At 44.3% G+C, this 24,396-nt stretch overlaps 1 protein-coding gene across 3 annotated transcripts in view; it reads left to right on the forward strand.

Moving 5' to 3' along the window:
• ABCD2 (ATP binding cassette subfamily D member 2) overlaps nt 1-7,108 on the forward strand; it is an 81,856-nt gene extending 74,748 nt beyond the window's left edge. For all 3 annotated transcript variants that reach the window (XM_082239643.1, XM_082239642.1, XM_082239641.1), the window contains 3 exons: nt 1,454-1,538; nt 2,728-2,853; nt 6,859-7,108. In XM_082239643.1, coding sequence (XP_082095769.1) covers nt 1,454-1,538; nt 2,728-2,853; nt 6,859-7,069 — 422 coding nt within the window. In that variant the 3' untranslated portion in view covers nt 7,070-7,108. The remainder of the gene's footprint in view (nt 1-1,453; nt 1,539-2,727; nt 2,854-6,858) is intronic.
• The last annotated feature ends 17,288 nt before the right edge of the window (nt 7,109-24,396 follow it).

The raw sequence follows: 24,396 nt of genomic DNA on the forward strand, positions 1-24,396 counted from the left end.
CTATTTATCTACTTGCACTGGCGTGCTTTCGAACTGCTAGGTTTAACAACAGGAGCTGGGACAGAGCAACGGGAGCTCACCCCATTGCAGGGATTTGAACCGCCGACCTTCCAATCAGCAAGCCCAAGAGGCTTAATGGTTTAGACCACAGCGCCACCAATGTCCCAGTAATGTCAGACACAACCTGCCCACTTAGAGGGGAGGAGGAAGGGGTCTGTTGGGAGAACTCAGGATCTGCCTTCAGTCTGGAAAGGTTTCTGACTTTGCAAGTACCGTATTTTTCGCTCCATAAGATGCACCTGACCATAAGACGCACCTAGTTCTTAGAGGGGGAATGCAATAAAAAAAAAATTCTTTAAAGGGAGCGCTGAGCAGAGCCTGTATGCATCCCAGGCTCTGCTCAGTGCTCCCTTTCACGAGCCGCGTGGAGCGTGTGTGCGGTGCTTGCAGGCTTTTCCCCGAGGAGGGAGAAGGGCCCAAGGGCACACACACTCCGCGTGGCTCTTGAAAGGGAACTCGGCTCTTTGGGGCTTTTGCGGGAGGTGGGGGAAGGGACTGAGGGGCTAAGCCAGAAGCTAGAAGAGCTAGAGGGAGTGCTGCGCAGTGATCCCTCTTGCTGTTCTAGCTTCTGGGATAGCTGCGCAGCCTGCATTCGCCCCATAAGACGCACACACATTTCCCCTTACTTTTTAGGAGGGGAATAGTACGTCTTCTAGAGCGAAAAATACGGTAATTAATAGCAATATAATTGTTGCTGGGTTTTCTCCAAATCTGATGCCCTGCTCGGCGCCATTGCCAGATCCCCCAGAGAAGGTGGCAGAGCAGATACTGCAGGACCACAGATAGCTCCAAGGAACTATCTGTAGGAACTTGCTGTACCGTGGTACCTCGGGTTATGAACTTAATTCATTCCGGAGGTCCGTTCTTAACCCGAAGCTGTTCTTAACCTGAAGCGCGCTTTCACTAATGTGGCCTCCTGCTGCCGCCACCGCACGATTTCTGTTCTCATCTTGGGGCAAAGTTCACAACCTGGAGCAACTACTTCCGGGTTAGCGGAGTTTGTAACCCGAAGCGTCTGTAACCCAAGGTACCACTGAAGTTGAGCCTTTTAAGCTCAATCTGCTTTCAACTTTTAAGCCCATGCCCAGGCTACCTCTCTCAGGTTGCAGCCCTTGTGCAGCTCATCTGCACTGTGCATATGTTTATAATCCAAATTTATAAAAATACCCAAAGTACAGTATAGTAAACGTCCATTTGTTACTTAAAGCTGCTCTCTGAACTCCAGTTACCTGGAAATAAGCTCCTTAGAATTCAGCAGGACTTTCTTCTGAGTAGACATGGTTAGGATTGTACTCTAAAGCTGACCTGTTAAAGACAAAAATGGAGAAAAGAAAGAAAAGGAAGTTTAAATTGGAGAGTAAAATGTACCTGTTCTTTTTGGGTGCCTTTGAAGGGTGGGATGCTGTTACAGACTGGAAGGATGTCCTGTCCGGAGGAGAAAAGCAGAGAATGGGGATGGCTCGGATGTTCTACCACAAGTAAGTAAATTTTTTCCAAGTATGGATAGGATGGACATGGGTAGATTGTATTGGTATTGCTCAGGGGGTTCAAGGCAGAATAAAGCACATGGTGCGGTAGAGGGCCCAGTTCAATGCTGGTATTGACCTATAAAGCCTCAAGACCTTAAGAGGCGCCTCTCTCCATAATAACTAACCTGGACCCTGCTCTCGTCATTTGAGGCCCTTTTCTATGTCCCCCTTCCCTGAGAGGTTTGGAGGGTGGCAACATGAGACTTTAGCTGTTCCTGAGTTGCTCTTTGCGCATTTATAGTCTGTACAAACAAGAACCTTACTGTGCTGAAAAACAAAAACACACACACAAAAAACAACCATTTTCTTAAGGTCCAGCAACTTGTCTTGCCAAGCTGACAGAAGCTGCATTTAAGTATTGTTTACTTGTGGCAGGTGGTCCAGGTTGCTTTGAAATTAAGGGACAGTCCAAGCACAGGCATAGGCAAACTCGGCCCTCCAATTGTTTTGGGACTACAACTCCCATCATCCCTGACCACAGGTCCTGTTAGCTAGGGATGATGGGAGTTGTAGTCCCAAAACATCTGGAGGGCCGAGTTTGCCTGTGCCTGGTCAAGTACATGGTGAGGGAAACAGCATGGACTCCCATTTCCAGAGAAAAACTTAGAAGAGACATTGTTTGGGGTGAAGAGATCTCTGCACCAGCTGTTCCCTATGTCACTGGGGGCATCAAGAAAAATACTTGATGCAGATCATCTTCAACTTTTTGGGAGAGGATTGCTGAAATCAGTTTTACAGTCTGAAGGATCCTCATTTGCTTTGCTCATAGTGATCATGAGAGCAAATTGCATTTCACGTCAATTAAGTCTGTTTCAAGTTCAAATGTGGATCGTTCTCATGGGTGCACACAGCTTGAGCTGCCTTGAATTTCTAATATGTGGGTGTCTGATGTAACTTTTCATTTAGCTTACAGAAGTTATCTTGGGCAGCCTACCACATAAAAAGGGGGGGGGAATTTCATTCAGTATATAGCTAAGACGATTGCTCTGAATCCAAAATTTCAGCGCATGTGGGGGGAATCCAGTGCACTCTTGCAAGTGTGATTCGCACGAGAATGTGCATCTTTGTTCGCCTAAATCATGCCTCCTAGCTGTTTCAAAAAGTGAATGAATAACTATTTGTTTTCCTGCTTTACAAGGCCCAAATATGCGTTGCTGGATGAGTGTACAAGTGCTGTCAGCATTGACGTCGAAGGAAAGATATTTCAGGCTGCTAAGGGGGCTGGCATATCCCTGCTTTCAATAACACACAGACCATCTCTTTGGTGAGTCTTTATGTAGGACCTTTTTAAAAAAACCTTGTTGCCAGATAATGTATGTAGGTTTCATCAAGTACTGTATTCACCTCACGATTATGTGGCATTCCCAATCACAGGAAGACTCTTGAAGCAAATAGCACCTATTGTTGGCATCTGTCTGTCTCAAGAGACTATGAAGTGCACCTCCAGATGTGAAGTCAAACCACCATGTTAGCAACACTGAAGTGACCTCCTAGGGGCGCAAGTCTGGGCAGCGTGTCTTGAGGTCCTGGGCTGCCCAGCCAACAAGACCCTCATCTTGGCCTCGCTGATGTGGTCCAAAGGAAAGCAGAGCAATATGTTTGGCACCAGGTGGGCTACAGGAGTTGCCAGAAGGAGGCGTACAAGGTGCCATCCAACTGTCTTAGAGACTCCACTCCAGATTCGTGTAGGGTTTGCTCCTTAGCCTTTCCTCTCCCGAAGATATCCTGCAAGGCAGTGGAGGGTTAGGGCTTCCTGTTTGCGTGGCGAGTTCCCGCCTCCCCCCAGTAGGAATAAAGACACAGGACACAATTATTTAAGGTTAATGGGCTAAAATTGGCCACAACTTTATTGGTTACAGGTAAGAGTGGTATTGGCTTAGGCCAGGGGTCTGCAACCCGCGGCTCTGGAGCCGCATGTGGCTCTTTTACACCTTTACACCGGGGCGGATACTAGCGAGCGGAGGAGGCGCATTGTGCGCCCCGACACTCCCCACTGTGGCGGGCGCTGTACTGGCTGTGACGTCGCATGGGGGCGGTGCGTGTGTTAGTCATGCACCGTCCCAACGTCACCTTCCCGCCCGCTGTCAGATCGCGGCTCCGGAGATATATTTGTTTTAAATGTCGCAATGGTTTTGCGGCTCCCAGGTTTTTTTTCTTCAGAAATGGGTCCAAGTGGCTCTTTTTGTCTTAAAGGTTGCAGACCCCTGGCTTAGGCATTGGTCCTATCAGACTATCCGGCTTCAGCCTGTTTGCTAAAAAACCAGATAGGGTTAACACCAGCAGGGGGAACCCTGCTGATGCACATCAACTAGGGACTCCCCCGGGGTCACCGCTCGGGGGCGCGCTTTAGGCCCTGGCCTCCATAGGCTTCGGACGAGACAACGCCCCCCGGAATCCTTAACCCGGCCAACCTTCAATATTTGGGGGAGGTGATGGCACTCCTTCCCCCCAATACATCTACATAACAATACCCCTACCAATGCCTAACCGCCAAAGCCAAGGAGTTGTGACGATTTTCCACGAGGTAGCTGAAAAACCAAATGGCCGGTGCCAATTTGCCAAGTGGAAAAAATTCCTACCAGGCCCCTTAACGGCGACCAACTGAAGTCCATAGCGAGGTCAGAAGGGAAACCACAACAGCTGCGTGGGCCAAAGAGGGAGATCCCGGGGCCGTGCTTGCATTAATTGAGGCAAGCTACACCCCCTGAGCCAGCTGATTGGCTGGCTCAGGGAATGACGCGGCCCGAGGATTCCCCTGATTGCGCAGGGCTGGAAACCAGCCTCCACGTGTGTGTTGGGGGCGTGAGCCCGCAACGCCACCTCCTCCTGGCTTTCTGCCTGTGCCAGGAATGGAGGTCTCCCTCGACACCGCAGGGAGAGACAGACGGAGATAAACAAAGAATGATGGGGGAAACTCTTCCTTTGAATTCCTCTCTGGGTGGGAGAGGAATGGGCTCTCACCTGCAGATTGCCCTGCGGTCTGGTACTCACTTCCCTATGGAATGTGAGGGCAAGCAAAAGCACTGGGTTCAATGTGACTATCGTGACACACCCCCCCAATCCGGGCCCAGAAGCAGAGGATATCTTGCTGATTGGGCTTTAACTGAAGTAAAGGCATATGCTAGAGGCGATGAGACAACAAACTGCGGAACATCTCAGCTACAAGGATTTGAAGGTTGGAATTGAGATAAGGTTTTATTCGGTGCCACAGACTTTGTTTTTCAAAGTTTTTCTTCTACGTTTCTGATTTGGCAACCCTCCTCGGAATGCAAGGTTAAAATATAATATAGAAAGTGAAGGCTGAAGAAACTGGATTAATAACATGAAATTTAACATCAAACTGGAACTGCATGTGTGAGAAGAATGGGATGGAGAGAGAGAGGAAAGGGTGGAGGAGTTTCATCCTTTGAAAGGACTATGTTGGAATATAGAATGAAACCACCCCCACTCTCTGTTATTTTCAAAGGAATGTGAAGGAGGCTGAGACAATTTTGAACGTAATCTAACTGGAAAGATAACCGACTATAATTTTTCAGTTAATTTTCCCCCCCAAATGCTTTTTATTGAGATTTAAGAACACCAACACCAACCAACAAAAGCATCAAATCTTATTACATATATCCTGCTTTATGCTCCATAGAGCCGTTGACTTCCGTCCTTCCCTTCCGCAGGTTTTCTTATTCCAATCTATAATTCACAGTTTCATTGGTTAAAAATTACACCGTGACATAAAGGAGGAGAGGAGTTTGCCAGCTCCAAGGTCAGAGGTTTTCTGGCAGTTTGGAATCGGACTGCTCTTCCTAGGTTGGGGGGGGGGGACGGACTGGTGAGGACAGTTTATTTGTTGAAACAGAGGAGTCTCTCACAAGCTTACAATCACGAGACGAAGTGATGTAGAGGCTATTGGAAAACTGTGAGACAACCACTTATTCTAAGTCTCTAAGTCATGATGGGAAATATCAACAGTTGGAAGAATGAAGGACACAACATCATATATGGTTGGGACAACATCATGGGGGCAGGAATTACCACACACAGGAAATAACAATGATTACAGACTTGAGTACCTAACTCGGAACTTTATAAATTACCGTATTTTTCGCTCTATAACACGCACTCGACCATAACACACATGTAGTTTTTAGAGGAGGAAAATCTGTAGGCATGCCACCCGTAGGCATTCCCTCCATAACACGCACAGACATTTCCCCTTACTTTTTTGGAGGAAAAAAGTGAGTGTTATGGTGCAAAAAAATACGGTACTTAATATATTAACACAAACTGAAACCATAAGATTGTAGCTGTTGTATAAGGGATTACTATCTTGAAGGGAATACAATTGAAATTATTAAGCTTTTGGAACGCAGAAAATAAAACAAAACAAAGAGGAACCCATCAAAACTACCAGGTGAGGAAGTCACTTTAACCAAACTGTATAATTCAGTATATAAATAATTGGTTTTAATAACTGTATTAATTGGATAAAATTGGCATTGTTATAATGAGGCTGTTATTGGAACAATATTGGAAAATCTATATCTATCTAAAGGAAGGTAAAGGGACCCCTGACCATTAGGTCCAGTTGCAGATGACTCTGGGGTTGCGGTGCTCATCTCGCTTTATTGGCCAAGGGAGCCAGCGTACAGCTTCCGGGTCATGTGGCTAGCATGACTAAGCCACTTCTAGCGAACCAGAGCTGCGCACGGAAACGCCGTTTACCTTCCCGCTGGAGTGATACCTATTTATCTATTTGCACTTTGACGTGCTTTCAAACTGCTAGGTTGGCAGGAGCTGGGACAGAGCAATGGGAGCTCACTCTGTTGCGGGGATTTGAACCGCTGACCTTCCGATCGGCAAGCCCAAGAGGCTCTGTGGTTTAACCCACAGCACCACCCGCGTCCCATATCTATCTAGCTATATATATTTATATTTATCGAAAAAGGCAGTAAATGGTTAGGATCAGAGTTTTCCTTCTCCTAGATGGGCTCCCTTCCCAGGTTGACAAGCCCCATCTGCCCCTCACTTCCCTCTACAACACGTGCAGAAACCGTCTTCTTAACCGTTGAAGCCAATGGAGGTTGCTCTCTGCAGACATAGCACTAGTTTCTGGACGCTGTAATTCTTGCAGCTTCCAAGCTTTCGCAGATGCTCTTCTGAATGAACCCTAGGGAACTTGTTGCGTTTCTGGTGTCTTCCTGAGAGTCTGCCCGCTCATCATGTTTGAGGTTTTGTTGCTGGATTTCTGAGTGTTTCTTTTCTTCTCCTGCAGGAAGTACCATACACACTTGCTACAGTTTGATGGGGAAGGACACTGGCGCTTTGAGCAGTTGGACAATGCTATCCGCTTAACCCTCAGTGAGGAGAAACAAAGACTAGAATCCCAGCTTGCAGGAATGCCAAAAATGCAGCAGAGACTGAACGAACTTTGCAAAATCCTAGGGGAAGATTCCGTGCTTAAAACAATGGACAAAGAAGAATAAATGTTTTTAGTTCATTTCCCCACCCCAATTTTTTAAAAAGTTAACGATGCACTTTGATTTCTGAGACACAGTGGTTTGCATGCACCTGATTAGTGTAGACTGTAAGGAATTGGCCACAAACTCAATGCTTCAGATAACTGTCAGCTTTCTAATGTGAAGGAAGAAAGTGGTTCAAACTAAGGCTGTCCTGAATTTTCGTGAGTTCTGGTTTTCAGTGTGGGGAAAACCGTTCTGAGAAGGCGTATGAAAAGGCTCTTGCAAAATCTTCTACCTTCCTAATATGCTCCTGGTGTGATGCAATTTTTAGGGCTTTGTTTTAGGACTGGTTTCAGGCACAGCACCACAGAGCAAATCAGATTTGAAGATGTGACAACATGCTCTGAGTTTTGGGGGCAAAAGAGGCAACTGGATTTAACTCCCAGTTCAGAGAAGGGTTGTGACACAGTGGGGGAGCACATGGGTTGCATGTCAACCTCCTATGTTCAGTCCCCAGCATCTCCTGGTAGAGACCTAGCCCTGAAGAGCCACATCCAGTCAGTGTAGGCAATATTGAGCTACATGGACCAATGCTCTGACGCGATGTGGGGCAGCTTCCTGTATTCCCCAGATTTCTTGCTGTATGGCAAGTTGTTTGCTGCCAGCTAGTTCATGTTGTGCATTCTGACGCTTGACAGTTTGGGACAGAATGAGAATGTAGGCATGCTGAATATGTACACCCAGATGCAGATCTAATGGATGAAAGTCTACATTTGGATGTGCATTAGTTGCGCATATAACTTTCGGATGCCATCCATCCATTTTGCAATGGGTGCGCATGTGTATCCAAATAGTTGCCCACATTATGTCCTAACTCTGTATTCGGCTATCTTTATATTTATAAAGAGCTGAGGGGGCTTTGGGCAAAGTGCTGTTGTGCGAGCACTCCTTTGCCATGGTGCCCCCCCTAACATTTCGGGGGGGGGGACGTACAAGGGTGGCTGGAGGCCAGGACATGGTTGGAAAAAGGGATGGCATCCACCACCTGAATTGTTCTTGGATTATTATTTTAGAGCCCAGAACATGGTCAACCATGGTATGGGGCCTAGTAGATTCTCTAAGGAGCCCCCAAGTGAATCTGAGCCTACAGATCTGGATCAGGGGAAGATCCAGGATTTTTTTCCCCATCCAGAACTCACCTGAACTCATTTCTGGCACCATTACCATTATATAAGAGATCAAGGGAGGTGTTTGTGGTGAGTTCTGGCACCTCTTTTTCTAGAAAAAGAGCACTCGGAAGACCCCAGTACCCACCACCATGGGAGCACTGACATTTCTTTGCGAAAAGGTGCAGAAAATTCACTGGAAAAGTAGGGCTTGTGTCACGGTGGTGTGCGGTGTGATAGAACTGTTTGCAAAACACGTTCCTCCTTTTCAGCTCGGCACTAGTTTGAACCCCAGAAAATTATCAAGAAACGCACTGTATATATCAATCGTTACACCTTCCAAGCTCACGGTGCTCCTGGGAAGCTCCTTGTGTAGTTGGATTACCCTGGCAGATTCTTGCTTCAAAGCCAGGAGGTAGAATATGATCTCCCACCATCCTGCCATGTGCATATGATATGCCTGGTGTGTTGTGCAGGCATGGAGCAACAGAAGGGCAGGGCTGGGTGAGTATTCAGGTGCATGGTGGACAGGGGGAGGCAGAATATAACATATATGGAGGGGGGGTCATTTTTTATTTTAAAAAAACCTGTGAAAATGATATTTGCAGATAATAACACATGCATGTCAGCAGCTGTGCTTTCCTAGGAAGCAACAAAATGACAGGCAGCTTAGAAAATAAGGGGACGGCCCTGGCCTTTTCATTCTGTGCACGACATGGCAAGTACGTCACGAAGAAGAAATTTGGAGGCTTTTTTCTACTCTTACACTGGGAGGCATGCATCTGCGCTCTGTAACGCAATGGGCACTTGTATCTATGTCTCACTTAAAGTAATTCAAGGTGATATACTACGAGTTTATTCCATTTATTTTCACAAAACTGTACGCTGCTTCCCTTGTTGCTCCTATTATAGTTCTCACTGTAGTAGCAATAGAGGGAGACCGTTCTGAACTGTTTCAAGGTGGCAGGTGATTCCTGCAATGGGCTGTTTGGGATGTACCAGCCACATGCACAGAAAGTTAGCCTATACGCCAATTCAAGGTTCACTGGGTGCTCTTTTAGCAAGGTCATGTTGATTTCTGATTCCCTTTTGCATTTTGGAAAGAATGGTCTATCCTTGAAAGTAACCTGCCATTTTGGAGAGAATGGTCTATCCTTGGAAAATGCCAAGTTACTTCCAATTGGGTTCTGCGGCTTCCTAGGGTCTATTCCTTGATCCCGTTTCCCAATTCCAGGCACCTGACTTGAATGCCCATTGCTTGTTGATTCTTCCACCGACAAGCCACAGGAATTTGCCTTCTATCAGGTTAGACTGTGTGTCCATTCAGCCCCATATTGTCTACACTGACTCGCAGCAGCTGTCTACTAGAGTCTCAGGCAAACGTATTTCACATTACCTGCTACCTCATGCTTTCGGTTGGAGGTGTCAGGGATTGAATTTGGGACCTTTTGCATGCCAGGCATGTGTCCTGCCATTGCTCCCTCCTGCATGTTAAAATTATTACTGTGCGTCTTAGTGCAAAAGTGAATGATCTGATTCTCACCCTGCTGTACTGGAGTAGACAGAGTACTTAACAATTTCCAAATCCCAGCAATTGAAAAGTAATTGCTTGTTTTTCTTTGAGAACGGAATTTCTCAATAAACTAATATGGGAGGAAAGATAAGAAAAGGCACTTCCAGACTGTCACTATTTTTGAGTAGGATTCAAAAACATGCCAGCCAATTCAAGTAGCGCAGTGAAAGTTGATTTGGCTCTCTTCCACAACAAACTTGCTTCCTCCTCAAAACAGACTCTTGGCGATGAGAAAATGCACTCTGGAAAATGTGGAGTAACAATTGCTTGTCATGTTATCATCTGACCTCCCGCAAACGAATCAGGGGTAATGCTGAATAAACAGGCTGTCTGGGAGAAACCTAAGATCATAATGCTAATTTTGATATGTAGTCGCAGACCAGCAAGTGTTTCATAATAAGAATTCAGCAACCAGCTTGTAGTTAATGGCATTATTGGGGCCTGTTCAGAAGTCACAACTTATGGATAGCATAAATTGGCTCAGTGTTATATTTCATTGTATTTAACCATAGTTTTAATTGTTTATAATTCTTTTTTTAAAAAAATACTTTTCTCTCTTAAGCTTACTGGCGACCCAGTGTGCTGTGTGATGGGGAATAAGAGACAGGGCCTTTGCAGTGGCCACACCCAGACCTTGGAATTCCCTGCCCAGAGAGAGTTGCCTCCCCCTTTTCTTGACCTTTCCTTGATGATATTCTTGATGATTTTGGCGAACCTTTTGCCACTGTTCTTAAGGTTTTTGCTGCTCTGTTTCTTCTAAGTAATGATGCTTTAGCGTTGTGTCATATCTCAATTGTGCTTTTTTTTATCTGTTGTAGTTCCTTTTGTGTGCACCTTTGAACTTTTTGGAATGGTGGGATAAAAATGGCTCCGATCAAATAAAGAAATTAAACACAAAAAGCAAAATAACAACAATAACAACCTAGAGCGAATTGTAGTTTGCCTTTAAACTAGTGGTTGAAACTAGCCCGGGTCAATTTCTACTCTAAAAGCAAACTTCAGTAAGAAGTAACTCTTTATGGTTCAGATATAATGTTGAACCATGGCTAACGCTAACCAAGGAAGGCACATGCAAGAAATTAGGGGGGGGGGAATGTGTGAGTTTATAGGGTGCTCCCAATCAACAAACCATGGTTTAGTGATCAGGTAGCCTGACAGCCCTGCCTTACCACTAAAGAGAGTTAAAGTGTGACCCCCCCAAAAAATGGGGGTGCTACTAAGCTGTGATGCCTGTTGTGTAAAATCAAACTAATATTTTTTCCTTGATTGTATTTTTTTTTACTTCCTCTTTGCCTGAGCAGGAGCCCCACTTTCTCCTTTAATTTTGCTTTTCTCAAAATTCGACGGCAAGTTTTAGCTAACATATTCCAAAGCGTTGCTGAATTGCAACTCATTACCAAACTTAAAACCATGGATAGACCTGTTCTGAACAGAGACATTGGATTCTTATCTCATTATACATGACTAAGCCATTTCTCACCTTCTCACCCCTTGCCTTTTCCTGTAAGACCTATTACAGTTGTTAAGAGTCGTCAACAGGCTCATCTCAGCTATCTGCCAATCTCCCATTCCCACCACCCTTCTGAGTAATACCCCTCCCCACCTTCTCACTATATAGAAGGATCTGGCAACTTCTGTTTCAGTGTATCTGAAGAAGTGTGCATGCACATGAAAGCTCATACCAAGAACTAACTTAGTTGGTCTTTAAGGTGCTACTGGAAGGATTTTTTTTATATTCCAAAGCTGATGGAAGGCACTCCATGTCACGGAGGCTACCTGAGTTTCAAGTGGCGGCAAAATAATAATAATAATAATAATAATAATAATAATAATAATAATAATAATAATAATTTATTATTTATACCCCACCCATCTGGCTGAGTTTCCCCAGCCACTCTGGGCGGCTCCCAATCAAGTGTTTAAAACAATACAGCGTTAAATATTAAAAACGTCCCTGAACAGGGCTGCCTTCAGATGTCTTTTAAAGATAGGATAGCTGCTTATTTCCTTCACATCTGAAGGGAGGGCGTTCCACAGGGTGGGTGCCACTGGCAAAAGACCCAGAAGGGCTCCCAAGCTACATATTCGCTCCTTCAGGGGGAGTTTAACCTCATCAAGAGCAGGTAACCTCTCATCCTTCCAGTTTGGGGAACCACCCACTAGCAGTGCCTCAGCCTTAACTGGACTGAGCTTTGGTTTGTTGGCTCTCATCCAGTCCATTACCATCATCATAATCAAACCTTTATTGGCATCACACATACAAACATTCAGAATAAGTAGGCCAATGTGATCTCGTCGCCATTTCAACAGTACAGTCATTTGCCAAAGGGAAGAAGAGGCGAGCAATCGATTTCACCTCTGTGGGTCTCCAGCAAGGGCAGGATCCTGTAGCGTACTTCGGCGGCAAAAAATCAAATAGAGGAACTTAGCTACTGTCTTGGTGAGCTCCTGGTCTCTCCCCTGTAATAAGAAGCGTATGACCTCTGTCTCTGGTTTCCATATTGGGATACATAGCTGGTCTAAGAATTGTTGGTGGAGATCATCATACGTTTTACATTTAAGGACCATGTGAGCTAGAGTTTCCACCAGGTGGGCATCACATGGGCAGATCCTATCTCCTTCTGCCATACCCGTGAACCTACCCCAAAGGAGGTTAGAAGGAAGAAGGATTAGAATTGAACCTAGCCAGCGAAAAAGCCCTTCTTTCTTGCGGGTTAAACAAAAATGGTAAGTAATTAAGGTTAAATTCCTGCGCCCAAGAGAGTCAAAAATAAAGAGGGGAACATGTTCTTTCCGCAGCTGAGATTAGTTCCAGGTGATCTATGTCCCACAGCCTAGTTTTTAACAAGGCCTTGGTGGTTGCAAGTCCATTACGAAGGCAAGACTGTGGTATGTTCTAGGATCCTTTGCAGTTCCATGTGGGATGCTGACGCATATTGCTCCCAGTATTTTGCACAACAACTTGGGATGCATGCGTTCATATCATGCATGCTACTTCGCTGGCATCTGTAAACATGGTAGCCAGGATTCTAAGAACTGCAAGCAAAATTCCACTCTTGGAACGGAGCTTTTCTGCTTTGTCTTTTCTTTGCTTACATCTGAAGGTTGGGAAACCATCTGGAATGATGTTTGACGTGGTGGTGGTGGGGGATTGCAGCTGTGTGAGTGGGAACTGTTGGCAATTGGAGATCCCACACCCCTCCCAGCAGTAATGGAAGCTATATTTTTCCAGGCTGGGCCTTTGGCCCATCTAGTCCAATATATCTACACAAAGGATGGGGAACTCGTGGCCTTCCGGATTTTGTTGGACTCCAGTTCCCATCATCCCTCACTATTGGCCATGGTGGCTGGGCCTGATGGGAGTTAAAGTCCAACAACATCTAGAGGACCACAAGTTCCCCTTCCCTGGTTTGCACTGACTGACAGTCCAGTTTGAAGCTGGATGTGTAGATGCCAGGAATTGGACTGAGATGTTTTGCATAGTAAATTCATGCTATGCACCTGAATTTTGCATACTGTTGGGTTCAAGCCAGTGTTGACAACTGCTTGGCTGTTGTTGTTTGTGCAGTCAAGACTTGGAGAACCTGTTCATGGGTCCTACTTGCAACATTTATTTGTTGACTGGTAATGGGGCCATAATAGCCTGTCCTGCAAATGTTGGCAGGTTTGCCACAGCAGTGGATTATTATTATTATTATTATTATTATTATTATTATTATTATTATTATTTTAAAAAGAAGAATGCTAATGGAAAACTGTTGTGAACCATGTTGAAGGCGGCAGGATGCAAAATGCAGAGACCGATGTGATTTTTTAATAGGAGCTTAAAACAGAACGAAGGCATTTATTAATTGGGACAGTTAAAATTCATTTACTAAAATATTTTTCCTCAGCAAATAAAACCAGTATGTTTTGAGACTTTCCAAAGTTCTCTTCAAGTGTGGTCCTACTTCACTGACCTCATTAAAATCAGTTAGAATAGCATCTAAATAATCAGGACAGCAAATGGATTACATTGGGGAAATTTTCCTTGGTTAAAGATACATTAGAGCTTTGAAGAAATCTGAGCTATCATAGTGGATGTGTTAGAAGCTTCCTAAAATTTACGAGCTGTGTGACATCAAATTAAATTACTCCTGTACATGTGCCTGTGTCTGAAGGTTTAATGAATTAATTAAAACATCACGTTTTGGCCTTGTCCTGTTTTTGTTCAAGTTTTGAAAAGGAGACCGGTTTGGAAGCAATAAATTTGCTTTGTTACAGCTGTAGTTCAATCCAGCATTAAATAAACTGTGTTGTATTTACTTTGATGCTACAGTGTTTATTAATCACCAGGATAAAGCATGATAAAGGCTATTCGTGTTTGGTGAGGAGTGATCAATGATACAGGAGAAGCACCTCGGCTCGCCCTACTCTGTAATCCTGAAGAAATATGAATCCGTTCACAGTTTTTGAAACTGAAAAGTTTAGCCCTAGTACACTTATTGAGTGGACTGTGGAAAGGTAGCTCTTTACTGACCCCTAGCCAAGAATTGCACAGAGACAGCAGTTAAGTCCTCTTTACTGAAATCAACGTGTTGATATATCGCAAATCACTATGTCTCTCTCTCTCTCTCTCTCTCTCTCTCTGTGTGTGTGTGTGTGTGTGTGCTATGCAAAAAAATTGCAGTATGAGAAAACCGTGAAGCCAGTCATTGCTTCTCTCATGATTCCTTCTCCCTGTTGCTCTGTACAGTGGTACCTTGGTAGTCGAACGCCTTAGTTGTTGAACAAATCAGCTCCCGAACGTAACAAACCTTGAAGTGAGTGTTCCGGTTTGCGAACATTTTTTGGAAGCCGAACGTCTGATGGGGCTTCCGCAGCTTCCGATTGGCTGCAGGAGCTTCCTGCTTTGACACATATTGGATATTTTCTGACCCTTTTCATGACTTTGGCAACGTCACACAACTTGTCACGCCACCGAAGAAAATGCAACTTTGCATTTTTGAACTGCGCAAATGTTCTTTTAGAAGTGCGCATCCCCCCCCCCGACCTGCTTGCTTTGTGACTGGCACATTTTAAAAAGCCCTGCTGGGTTTGCTGTGTCCAATGCTTAATAGCGGCACGCCCAGAAATAAACCATTGCAAAAAGATACTCTGACAGGCTGATGCTACACAAAGCTGTCTTCAGGAAATGCACTTTCACAGCAGGTGCTTATGATGCCTCATTAGACGCAGAAAATAAATCTGCTGCTTCTTGTAGAGGCTTGTCGGGAGCCAGGTGTTCACGCCAATTCTGCCCTTCCTAAGATGGATGCTGCAAATACAGTTTGCAAAGTGTGGAGATTACAGCAGGTATGCCTCTCTGGAAACAAACTTCTCAGTGGGCCTGCACAAACAGGTGTGTGGCAGCCAGTTTATTTAAACAACAGAACCAGTTTAGAGGAAACATAGCTCCAGTTGCAAAAGGCCTGATCCGACAGGTCACATAGCAATTACTCATAAGTAGGGATGGAAGCTGTGCTGGAGTAACCATTAAGCAATATAAGTACATCAAGGGGAGCACCACAGAAATTTCCCATTGCTGGATTTACCATGGTGCAGCTGAACAAAAATAAACATTTTTATACAAACCTACAAAAACAAACATTATTTTCTATCTTACTGTAGGTTTGGTTTCAAAAAATAACATTTTATTTTATGGTTCATTATTGTTTATATTTCGAATTAGATATATTTGGGGATATATTTATATATTATATAAAAGACATAATTCTTTTAAGTGCTTGGGGGTCTTTAAAGGTCTTAATCCAGCCCTGAATGGAAGACCTTGTCTGTTTTGGTTCTCATTTTACTAAAATTAAATTGAGTTCTCTACATTTGGCAGCAATTTGCAAATTTTATAGATTCGGCTTCAAATGAGACCTGAATCGAATTTCTCCCAAGTCCCTACCCATGAGTAAGGTTTCCTCCTCAAGTTAAGTCAGTAAGAAGAATAAGTGGGATATATCTACACTGCATTACTTTAAATGGAATGGAGATTGAAGCAAGCGTCCCAAACTTTGTTTTGGTACAACTACACATGTGGACACAACATGTTTACATGCAACAAGAGACGATAGTGCTAACATACCTTTGATGGTCATGGAGAAGAGGCAATTTCAGCAGGTGTACCTCCTGAAATCCACTCTTCACAGATTTTCAAGGTTCACAGGCCCTGTCCTCTTTTGCATCTGGCCAACCTAATTGGGAAGTACCGTATTTTTCGCTCTATAGGACGCACTTTTCCGCCTCCAAAAATTAAGGGGAAATGTGTGTGCGCCCTATGGAGCGAATGCAGGCTCCTTCCTTGGCTTCAGCGATAGCAACGCGAAGCCAGGAGAGTCTGGTCTTTGAGGCTGGCGGTGGGGGAAAGCAGCATTTCCCCCACCGCCAGCCCCACAGACTCGGGGGGCAGCGGGGAGGCGCGCTCTTTAAAGGCTGCACAGATCCTGTGGGTGATGGGGGAATTCCCCCACCTCCCGCAAAAGCACGCACTCTTTAAAGGATGCACGGCTTCTAGAAAAGCCCGCAGGAGCCGCGCAGCCTTTAAAGAGCACGTCGCTCTTGGGGGCTTTTCCCCAAGGAGGGAGAAGGGACGGACTGGCCGAGTCAGTCCCTTCTCCCTCCTGTGGGCTTTTGCGGGAGATGGGGGAATTCCCCCACCTCCCGCAATAGCAGGGAGAAGGTCTGGGAGACGTGCACAGGTTGCGTGCAGCCTGTCCGCTGCTCCCAGAGCTGGGGGGGGGGGAATCATATTTTTCCCCTTGATTTCCCCCTCTGAAAACTAGGTGTGCCCTATGGTCAGGTGCAGCCTATAGAGAGAAAAATACGGTAAGTTCCTTGGGTCACTAAAAATTGGCCCAAATATTTTTATTTTGGGTACATACATCTTGCCGAATTTTGCAAAACAACAAACAAACCAACCAAAACACTTAAGCCATATATTTTCCCATCTGCCAAACAAGTGTTCATCCATATTTTAAAACAAAAATCCAAGTATACAGAAAACCAAATGCCAGATGGAGAGTTCTTTTAATCACCAAATGATCCCAGCCTTGGTTGCAAAAATATAATGTTTAAAATATATTGTAATTTTCATGTTGCAAGCTGTCCTGTGACCTTTGGATAAAGGTGGTGTTCACCGTAAATTAATAAATAAAAAAAGTATAACACAATTGACCTTCATATAGAATTAAAACCACAAAAACAAAGCAAGTGCTCTACTATGGTATTTTAATATTGCAAATTGTATTATAATTGTGTAATGGTATAGTTAACTGAGGGGTTTGGGAGGAAGGCAGGGATATAATAAAATCAAATCATAAAAACAATTAACAATACCTAAAACTCTTTCCCTGTCCTTGTTTCCAATCTTGATTAGTTGGATATAATCCTCTTAGCAGGTTAAAAACAAATGCAAAATACTAACCTGTTCAGGGGAACCTGTATATCTCTAAGTGTTGCCAGACTCCAGCATGTCTAATGATCAGGGATGCAATACAGTGATATCTGGAGAGCCGCAGGTAGTCTATCCCTGAGGTCAATTTCGTAAGGCCTGACATAGTTCCATCATGGATAGGCCTGACTTCCAAAAATTACCTCAAAGGTCCACAGTCACTAAACTTCCCCTCTCAGCATGGAGCCATAAACAATTCTGGCCCCCGTTTAAAATGTACCAAATTAGCCACAACAGTCTCAGGAAACCAATAGCAGCTTCCTTTAATCTAGAAGGAAATTTAATTGCAAATGTGTCAATAATGTGTTTCTACTGAAATGAGGCTGCATTTTAATGTTGTGTTTTAATCTTATTTTTAAGTTGTATTTTCATCAATTGTTTCTATACCAGGTGTAAGCTGCCCTGAGCCTGATCTTGGCTGGGGAGGGCGGGGTATAAATAAAATTTATTATTACTATTATTATTATTAGTGGCTCTGTGTGGTCCTAGGCCTGCCAATCGGTGATTGTAAAAGTACCTGATCAGCGGACGATGGATTGTTGGGTTCTGAATAGGTGAAGGCTAATATAATTTTGGAAAGTGAGAAGGTGAATTTTCACATTTTTAAGCAGATCAAGGAAGAGAGCTGAGATTCGGGCAGATCAACAGAAGGCCGCACTGGGTTTTGATGGGGTAGCAAAAAAGGTTGATAGGTTTTAGGGGCAGGCAAGAGGGGATATGTGTGCAGGGTCAATAGGAGAAAAATATTAAACCACCTGGCTTAGATTTCTGTGTTTGTTGAACAACAAACTGATACTGAACCTGAAGCAGAAATACTGATGCTGAACAAACTGATCAGCAAACCAAAATATTTGGCAACAGCTCTGTGTGAACTCTGGCATCCAAGTTCAGTAGGTAAGTAAAATATTCAGCCTCCTCCTAATCGTACATGCTAAGCACTTATCAGTTTAATCCTGCCATTTGAATCAAGGTTGATACAAGAACATTAAATCTGAAATCCTGAAGTTGTAGGACTGGTTGAGCCATGACTCCCCGGAAGCTCTGAGTTAATGCTCAAGTCAATTTGGGGCTGTGGTTTGGCCTGGCTCACATGTGGCGCTGCAATATGCTGAACACAGAGGAGATGGCCTGTTGTACTTCTTTTTCTGTGTTAGACATGAGCTAGTCACTCGCTTTGGTCTTGGCCGTACTTAGGGGACACTTTTATGTAAGTGTTTTCCTAAGCCACACTTTTCAGTGTCAGGAGTAGGGATGGCCCTGTGTTGCCCCTTGGATTATATGTCTGCTGTAACAAGTCTAAGCTGCTTATGAACTGAGCCTCTAAGGGATAGCGCTGCCTCTTTGCTCACACATCAAAGGATATTAACGAGCTCAGTTCTGTAGTCACAAAATTATTAATTTGAAACCCAAGCTGCGTTTTCTAATGAGAGACACACACCCGCTATGCGCATGCCCCTTGTGCTGCAACACGGTTCCCCGAGGCAACAAAGATTAAAACCTATTTTTTTGCCTTTTCAGTATTAAAGCAGCTGTAAGGAAAACTGCCGCTGTTCAATGTTCCTGAGCAGTGATGTTATGCGCTTAAAATGATAATGAAACGAGGCTGGGCTGCAAAAGGGACTTCAATCAGAGTTGTCTCTTATGCTCAAACCCACATCCCAAACCAGGGACAAGTTGTTTCAACACACAGACACGCTGTGGTAATCTGTCATAAACTGGAGAACCACAATTGCAATCTCTTTTAATATGCATAGCATTTGCAGGGCTAATTGAATTTTGGGGAGCCATTTGTTTCGGCTCCAGTGTGAATCCCATACATTCTATTTGCATGTGACTTGGGCTGCTGGTTCATGCAATGGTTCTTTGACCATATGGAATGCAGCTTAGCTGCAGGCAATGGGCAGTGAATACAGATTACCATTCACCGCACGGTACCTTGAGGTGATGTGCGTGCAACCATTTTGTGAGGTGGTTGGAAAGAACATACTTCTTGGTACATTCAAACCAGGTTGGAAATCCCGAGAAGCTAAGAGTGGTGTCATCCCATATGACACTTTGCAGAACATCACTGAGGACCAGCTTAGTAGTTGGTTACATGCACATGGTGATAAGTTACCTCATGATAAACAACCATTTCTGTCATGTGAAGAGTGTGGGAGATTTGGAGTCAAATCTAACAATGCTAGTTAGTATGTGAAGGGGTTAAGAATCACAGAGTTCTAAATTCCTAGAGTAGGCTCTGTGATGTAAAGCTTGTTTCCTATCCTCCCCCAGCTCCCACTGAGGACAGAAAAAGACATGCCTTAACATAGCTCTCTGACTCAGATCTGAGGCTGCCTTGCCGTATATCAGGCATGTCCAACAGGAAGATCGTGATCTACCAGTAGATCACTGGACGTCTGCGGTAGATCACTGGTAGATCATTGGTTCCCCCCAAAGAAGCTGAACAACTGTGGCTCCTCTGAAAAAGCTCCCTGAAAAAAATTAACAAATTTGACCCGAACCCCCAAAAAGGGGGTAGATCACTGCCAGTTTTTAACTCTGTGAGTAGACTGCAGTCTCTTGGGAGTTGGCCACCCCTGCTGTACATTTTTCAACCTGCATGTTATCGTTGCTACTAAGGAAACTGCAAGTCTGGGATATAGTAACTGTAAGTAAAGCATTTTAAAACTTACCTTGCAGTATGTGGTCTGTCTTATTGAGAAACAGGGAAGAAGGTGCCAGCTTCCTTAAGGAGCCGGAACATATTAAAAAGAAGGTTGAAAAACGTATTCCTATGTTCCATTTAATCTGCCTAATGATGGGATTTAAATTCTGCTACTGGGCTCTTTATGTGTAAGCCCTGCATTTCAAAAACAAGCACAAGCCACTTTTCTTTGTGTTAACCCACACACGTGAGTCTGTGGAGGATCAGTTGTAATTACGATATCCTCTTACTAATACCCATCAAAGAGCATGTCCAGAAACAAGAATGTGTTAATACAACCTCGTCTGCAAACCTCATCCTGTGCTCACCTTTCAAGGTTCTTTCACAGCAACTTTTTGACTTCTCTTTTATTTGAAGGCCATGAAGAAAATCACCAACAGGAGAAGCTCAGATTTTACCCTCCTAACAAATGGAGCATTTGCTTTCAACTCTACCCAACATCTTCCATAAGATAAGTTTTCTCATACTCTGCTCTTACTTCATGCACAACCATACATTTAAAGCAGATTATTAACTTCCAAAGATTCCTTGGAACTGTGTTCCTAGCCCTCACAGAGCTATAATTCCCAGCAAACTTAACACATGACACTAGCTAGATTCAGGTAGGCAGCCGTGTTGGTCTGACACAGTCAAAATAAATTTTAAAAAATAAAAAATTGTCCAGTAGCGCCTTAGAGACCAGCTAAGTTTGTTCTGTGTATGTGCTTATTTAATTTATATGCCGAATTCATCATGTGAAAGGCTGGGCTAGATGAATCCCAAGCCAGAATTAAGATTGCCGGAAGAAATGTCAACAACCTCAGATATGCAGATGACACAACCTTGATGGCAGAAAGTGAGGAGGAATTAAACCCTTTTAATGAGGGTGAAAGAGGAGAGTGCAAAATATTGTCTGAAGCTCAACATCAAAAAAACGAAGATCATGGCCACTGGGCCCATCACCTCCTGGCAAATAGAAAGGGAAGAAATGGAGGCAGTGAGAGATTTTACTTTCTTGGGCTCCATGATCAGTGCAGATGGTGACAGCAGTCATGAAATTAAAAGACGCCTGCTTCTTGGGAGAAAAGCAATGACAAACCTAGACAGCATCTTAAAAAGCAGAGATATCACCTTTCCGACAAAGGTCCGTATAGTTAAAGCTATGGTTTTCCCAGTAGTGTTGTATGGAAGTGAGAGCTGGACCATAAAGAAGGCTGATCGCCGAAGAATTGATGCTTTTGAATTATGGTGCTGGAGGAGACTCTTGAGAGTCCCATGGACTGCAAGAAGATCAAACCAATCCATTCTGAAGGAAATCACCCCTGAGTGCTCACTGGAAGGACAGATCCTGAAGCTGAGGCTCCAGTACTTTGGCCACCTCATGAGAAGAGAAGAATCCCTGGAAAAGACCCTGATGTTGGGAAAGATGGAGGGCACAAGGAGAAGGGAACGACAGAGAACGAGATGGTTGGACAGTGTTCTCGAAGCTACCAGCATGAGTTTGACCAAACTGCGGGGGGCAGTGGAAGACAGGAGTGCCTGGCGTGCTCTGGTCCATGGAGTCACAAAGAGCCGGACACGACTAAATGACTAAACAACAACATGTGCATGAAAGCAGAACAAACTTAGTTGGTCTCTAAGGTGCTACTGGACAATTTTTAAATTTATTTTAACACATGACAGTTTCCATGATTCCGGTGTGTGTGTGTGCATTAAATGTATGGTGTGTTTGCAGCCTTAAAAACCTACCCTACTAACTTCTTGAAAGCAGTTCATTCCTACTGTGAAATTGGACATATCCTTTAAAACCTTGCACAAGGATAGACCCACCCCCTTCACTCAGAGCCTGGCCCATATACATTCCTCTGCTAAGTGCAATCTTTTAACTAGGTAGGGTTTTGTTCTTGCAGTGTGAAGTTAGAATAATATCTGCTAGGAGCAGGGCTTTCACTGTGTTGGCCCTGAGGCTGTGGAACGACAGATGACGTTTGTGGTTTCCACAGAGCACAGAACACACCTGTTCCTCAAGGCCTTTGAATAATGACTGAAGGTGTGGTATGTCGTAGAACCAGTAAGATAGGATAGACGATTCCCCCCCCAGCAGCTGTTATTTTAGTTATATTTTTTTAAATTGTCATAGGCACGATCCAGCCACTTTTAATGCATTTTAATACCTATTTATTTCAATGGAGAAACAGGAGAGGGGCTTTCATTTCCCCCACTGAGATCAACACGCTTCATTTTTGCTGGATGGCGTCCTCGTGTTGTTCTTATTAACTTCTGTTATCTTTTGTTGCTTGTAGATGGGGTTTGTTGTAAGCTGCCTTGAACTACGGCGAGGTGGGGCAGAAAGGTGGAGTGTTTTTTATCACATACATAAATATGGCATGGTAATTGAAACGGTAACGTTCATCTGAGCTTTCTTTAATTCTCAGGCTCGGGGAGGGGAGGGTTTCATCAAAAGAACTGCACTAAATAGGTTGCTAAATAGAGGATGTTTTGGGATTTACAGCAAGCGTATTGGCCCTGGCAGAGGGTGGACTCTCCGTCATAGCTGCGACTTTTAAACAAATCTGTATGTACTGAGCGAGCTTGTTAAAGGGTTGTGCGTCCCAGGATAGTGCAAAATGAATGGGGAGGTGCTATCCTGGTCTCTGCTGCTCCTATTTATATACCATAATCATATTACAGGGAATTCAACTCCTGTCTAATCTTCATTTATATGGGTGCCATATGGCAAGTTGCAGGGCTCTCTAGATTTATTAGGAGATTCTTAATTTGTGTCACAGTGGACCAAATTGGCACAGGCAGATCGACAAATTATGTCTGCTGTGAACATTACCATTTATGCTAGTATTCCTACCCTCGTGTTCCGGACCACAGGCCAAATCTGACTAGACTGACTGGATTAATGGGGCGGGCCTAACGGAGAGGGAAACGTTTAATAATAAACAGAGCTGACCATGAGGATTATTCTTTTTTCACTCCCAGTGGCAAAGCACTGGTCAAGAAACTTGCCTGAAGCTCATCAAAAGTATTTACTATTTATTGCTACTTATTAATAAAATTTCTATACTGCCCTTCACCCAAGGGCGGTTGACAATATAAAAAAGCAAAAATGTGTAACATAGTAACAAACAAAGGGTAGTATATAAATGTTAATATAACAACAACAACACCCCAGCCAGATGGGTGGGATATAATAATAATAATAATAATAATAATAATAATAATAATAATAATAATAATATAATTAGCCAAAGGTCTGGGAGAAGAAATGCCTAAATACAGTGGTACCTCAGGTTACAGACACTTCAGGTTACAGAGGCTTCAGGCTACAGACTCCACTAACCCAGAAATAGTACCTCAGGTTAAGAACTTTGCTTCAGGATGAGAACAGAAATCACGCAGTGGCAGCAGGAGGCCCCATTAGCTAAAGTGGTGTCTCAGGTTAAGAACAGTTTCAGGTTAAGAACGGACCTCTGGAATGAATTAAGTTCGTAACCAGAGGTACCACTGTATATGTTTTGAAGGCACCAGGTGAATGTGATCAATGAGAGATTAATTCAGTGGCAATACAATGTAAGTTATATGAATCGCACACAGAGAGATAACTGTGCGTGGAATATCTCAAAATCTTTAGGAGCATTTTTATTTACAACCACAAAATGAAACACACACACATAACACACCCTAAAACTTTATTCAAACATTGCAGCCTCCTTCCTCCTCCTAGGAGCCAGATAAAAATGTCTCAACAATGGAACCATATTAGGGGCTGGGTGGGTGGAGTTGGAGAGAATGGAGGACTGTCACCTGGGTTGGTCTGTGGAGAGGTGGGGTGGGAGGGGTGGCAAGGGTGAGTGTCATCTGGGTTGGTGTTGGTGTGGGAGGGGTCCCTGTGGATAGCAAGGGGGGAGAGGAAAGGGGGGGAAAGGGGCAGTTCACCAGTCCATTGGTTCAAGGTGGTTTCTGGCTGCTTCATTTGGCAGTGGTTGTTGATGCAGGGTTGTCAATCTTTGGTGTGTGGGTTTGCTGTCAGGAGTGTTTGCAGGAGCCAGGCCCTGTGACCAGTAGGGCTTCGCAGGACTGGGGCCTTCCTAAGTTTGTTCTGGAGAGGCAAGGCGCAGCCACACAGGTGAGGCCACTTGGTAACTCACTGCACCTGGTGGCAAGAGCCGAGAAGGGATATAAGGTCAGCATTTCCCTTCAGCTCTTTGCCACAGCAACTCGTTTCCTGCTTTGCTGTGTTTGGCTTCTTGCTTCCTGATCCTTGAACATTGGCTACTTGGCTCCTTGCTTCTCGACCCTCGGACACTTGACTTCGTGACTTCCTGCTTCCTGAGCCTTGGACCCCTGGCTTCTGGACTCTCGTTCCTGCTCCCCCCCCGCCATCTTGCCCCCAGTTCCAACGTCCTCAGCCGGGACTTCGATCGCCCGTAGACCGGA

The sequence above is a fragment of the Podarcis vaucheri genome (genome assembly GCF_965113315.1).
Source record: "Podarcis vaucheri genome assembly, chromosome: 10".
Taxonomy (NCBI): Eukaryota; Metazoa; Chordata; class Lepidosauria; order Squamata; family Lacertidae; genus Podarcis; species Podarcis vaucheri.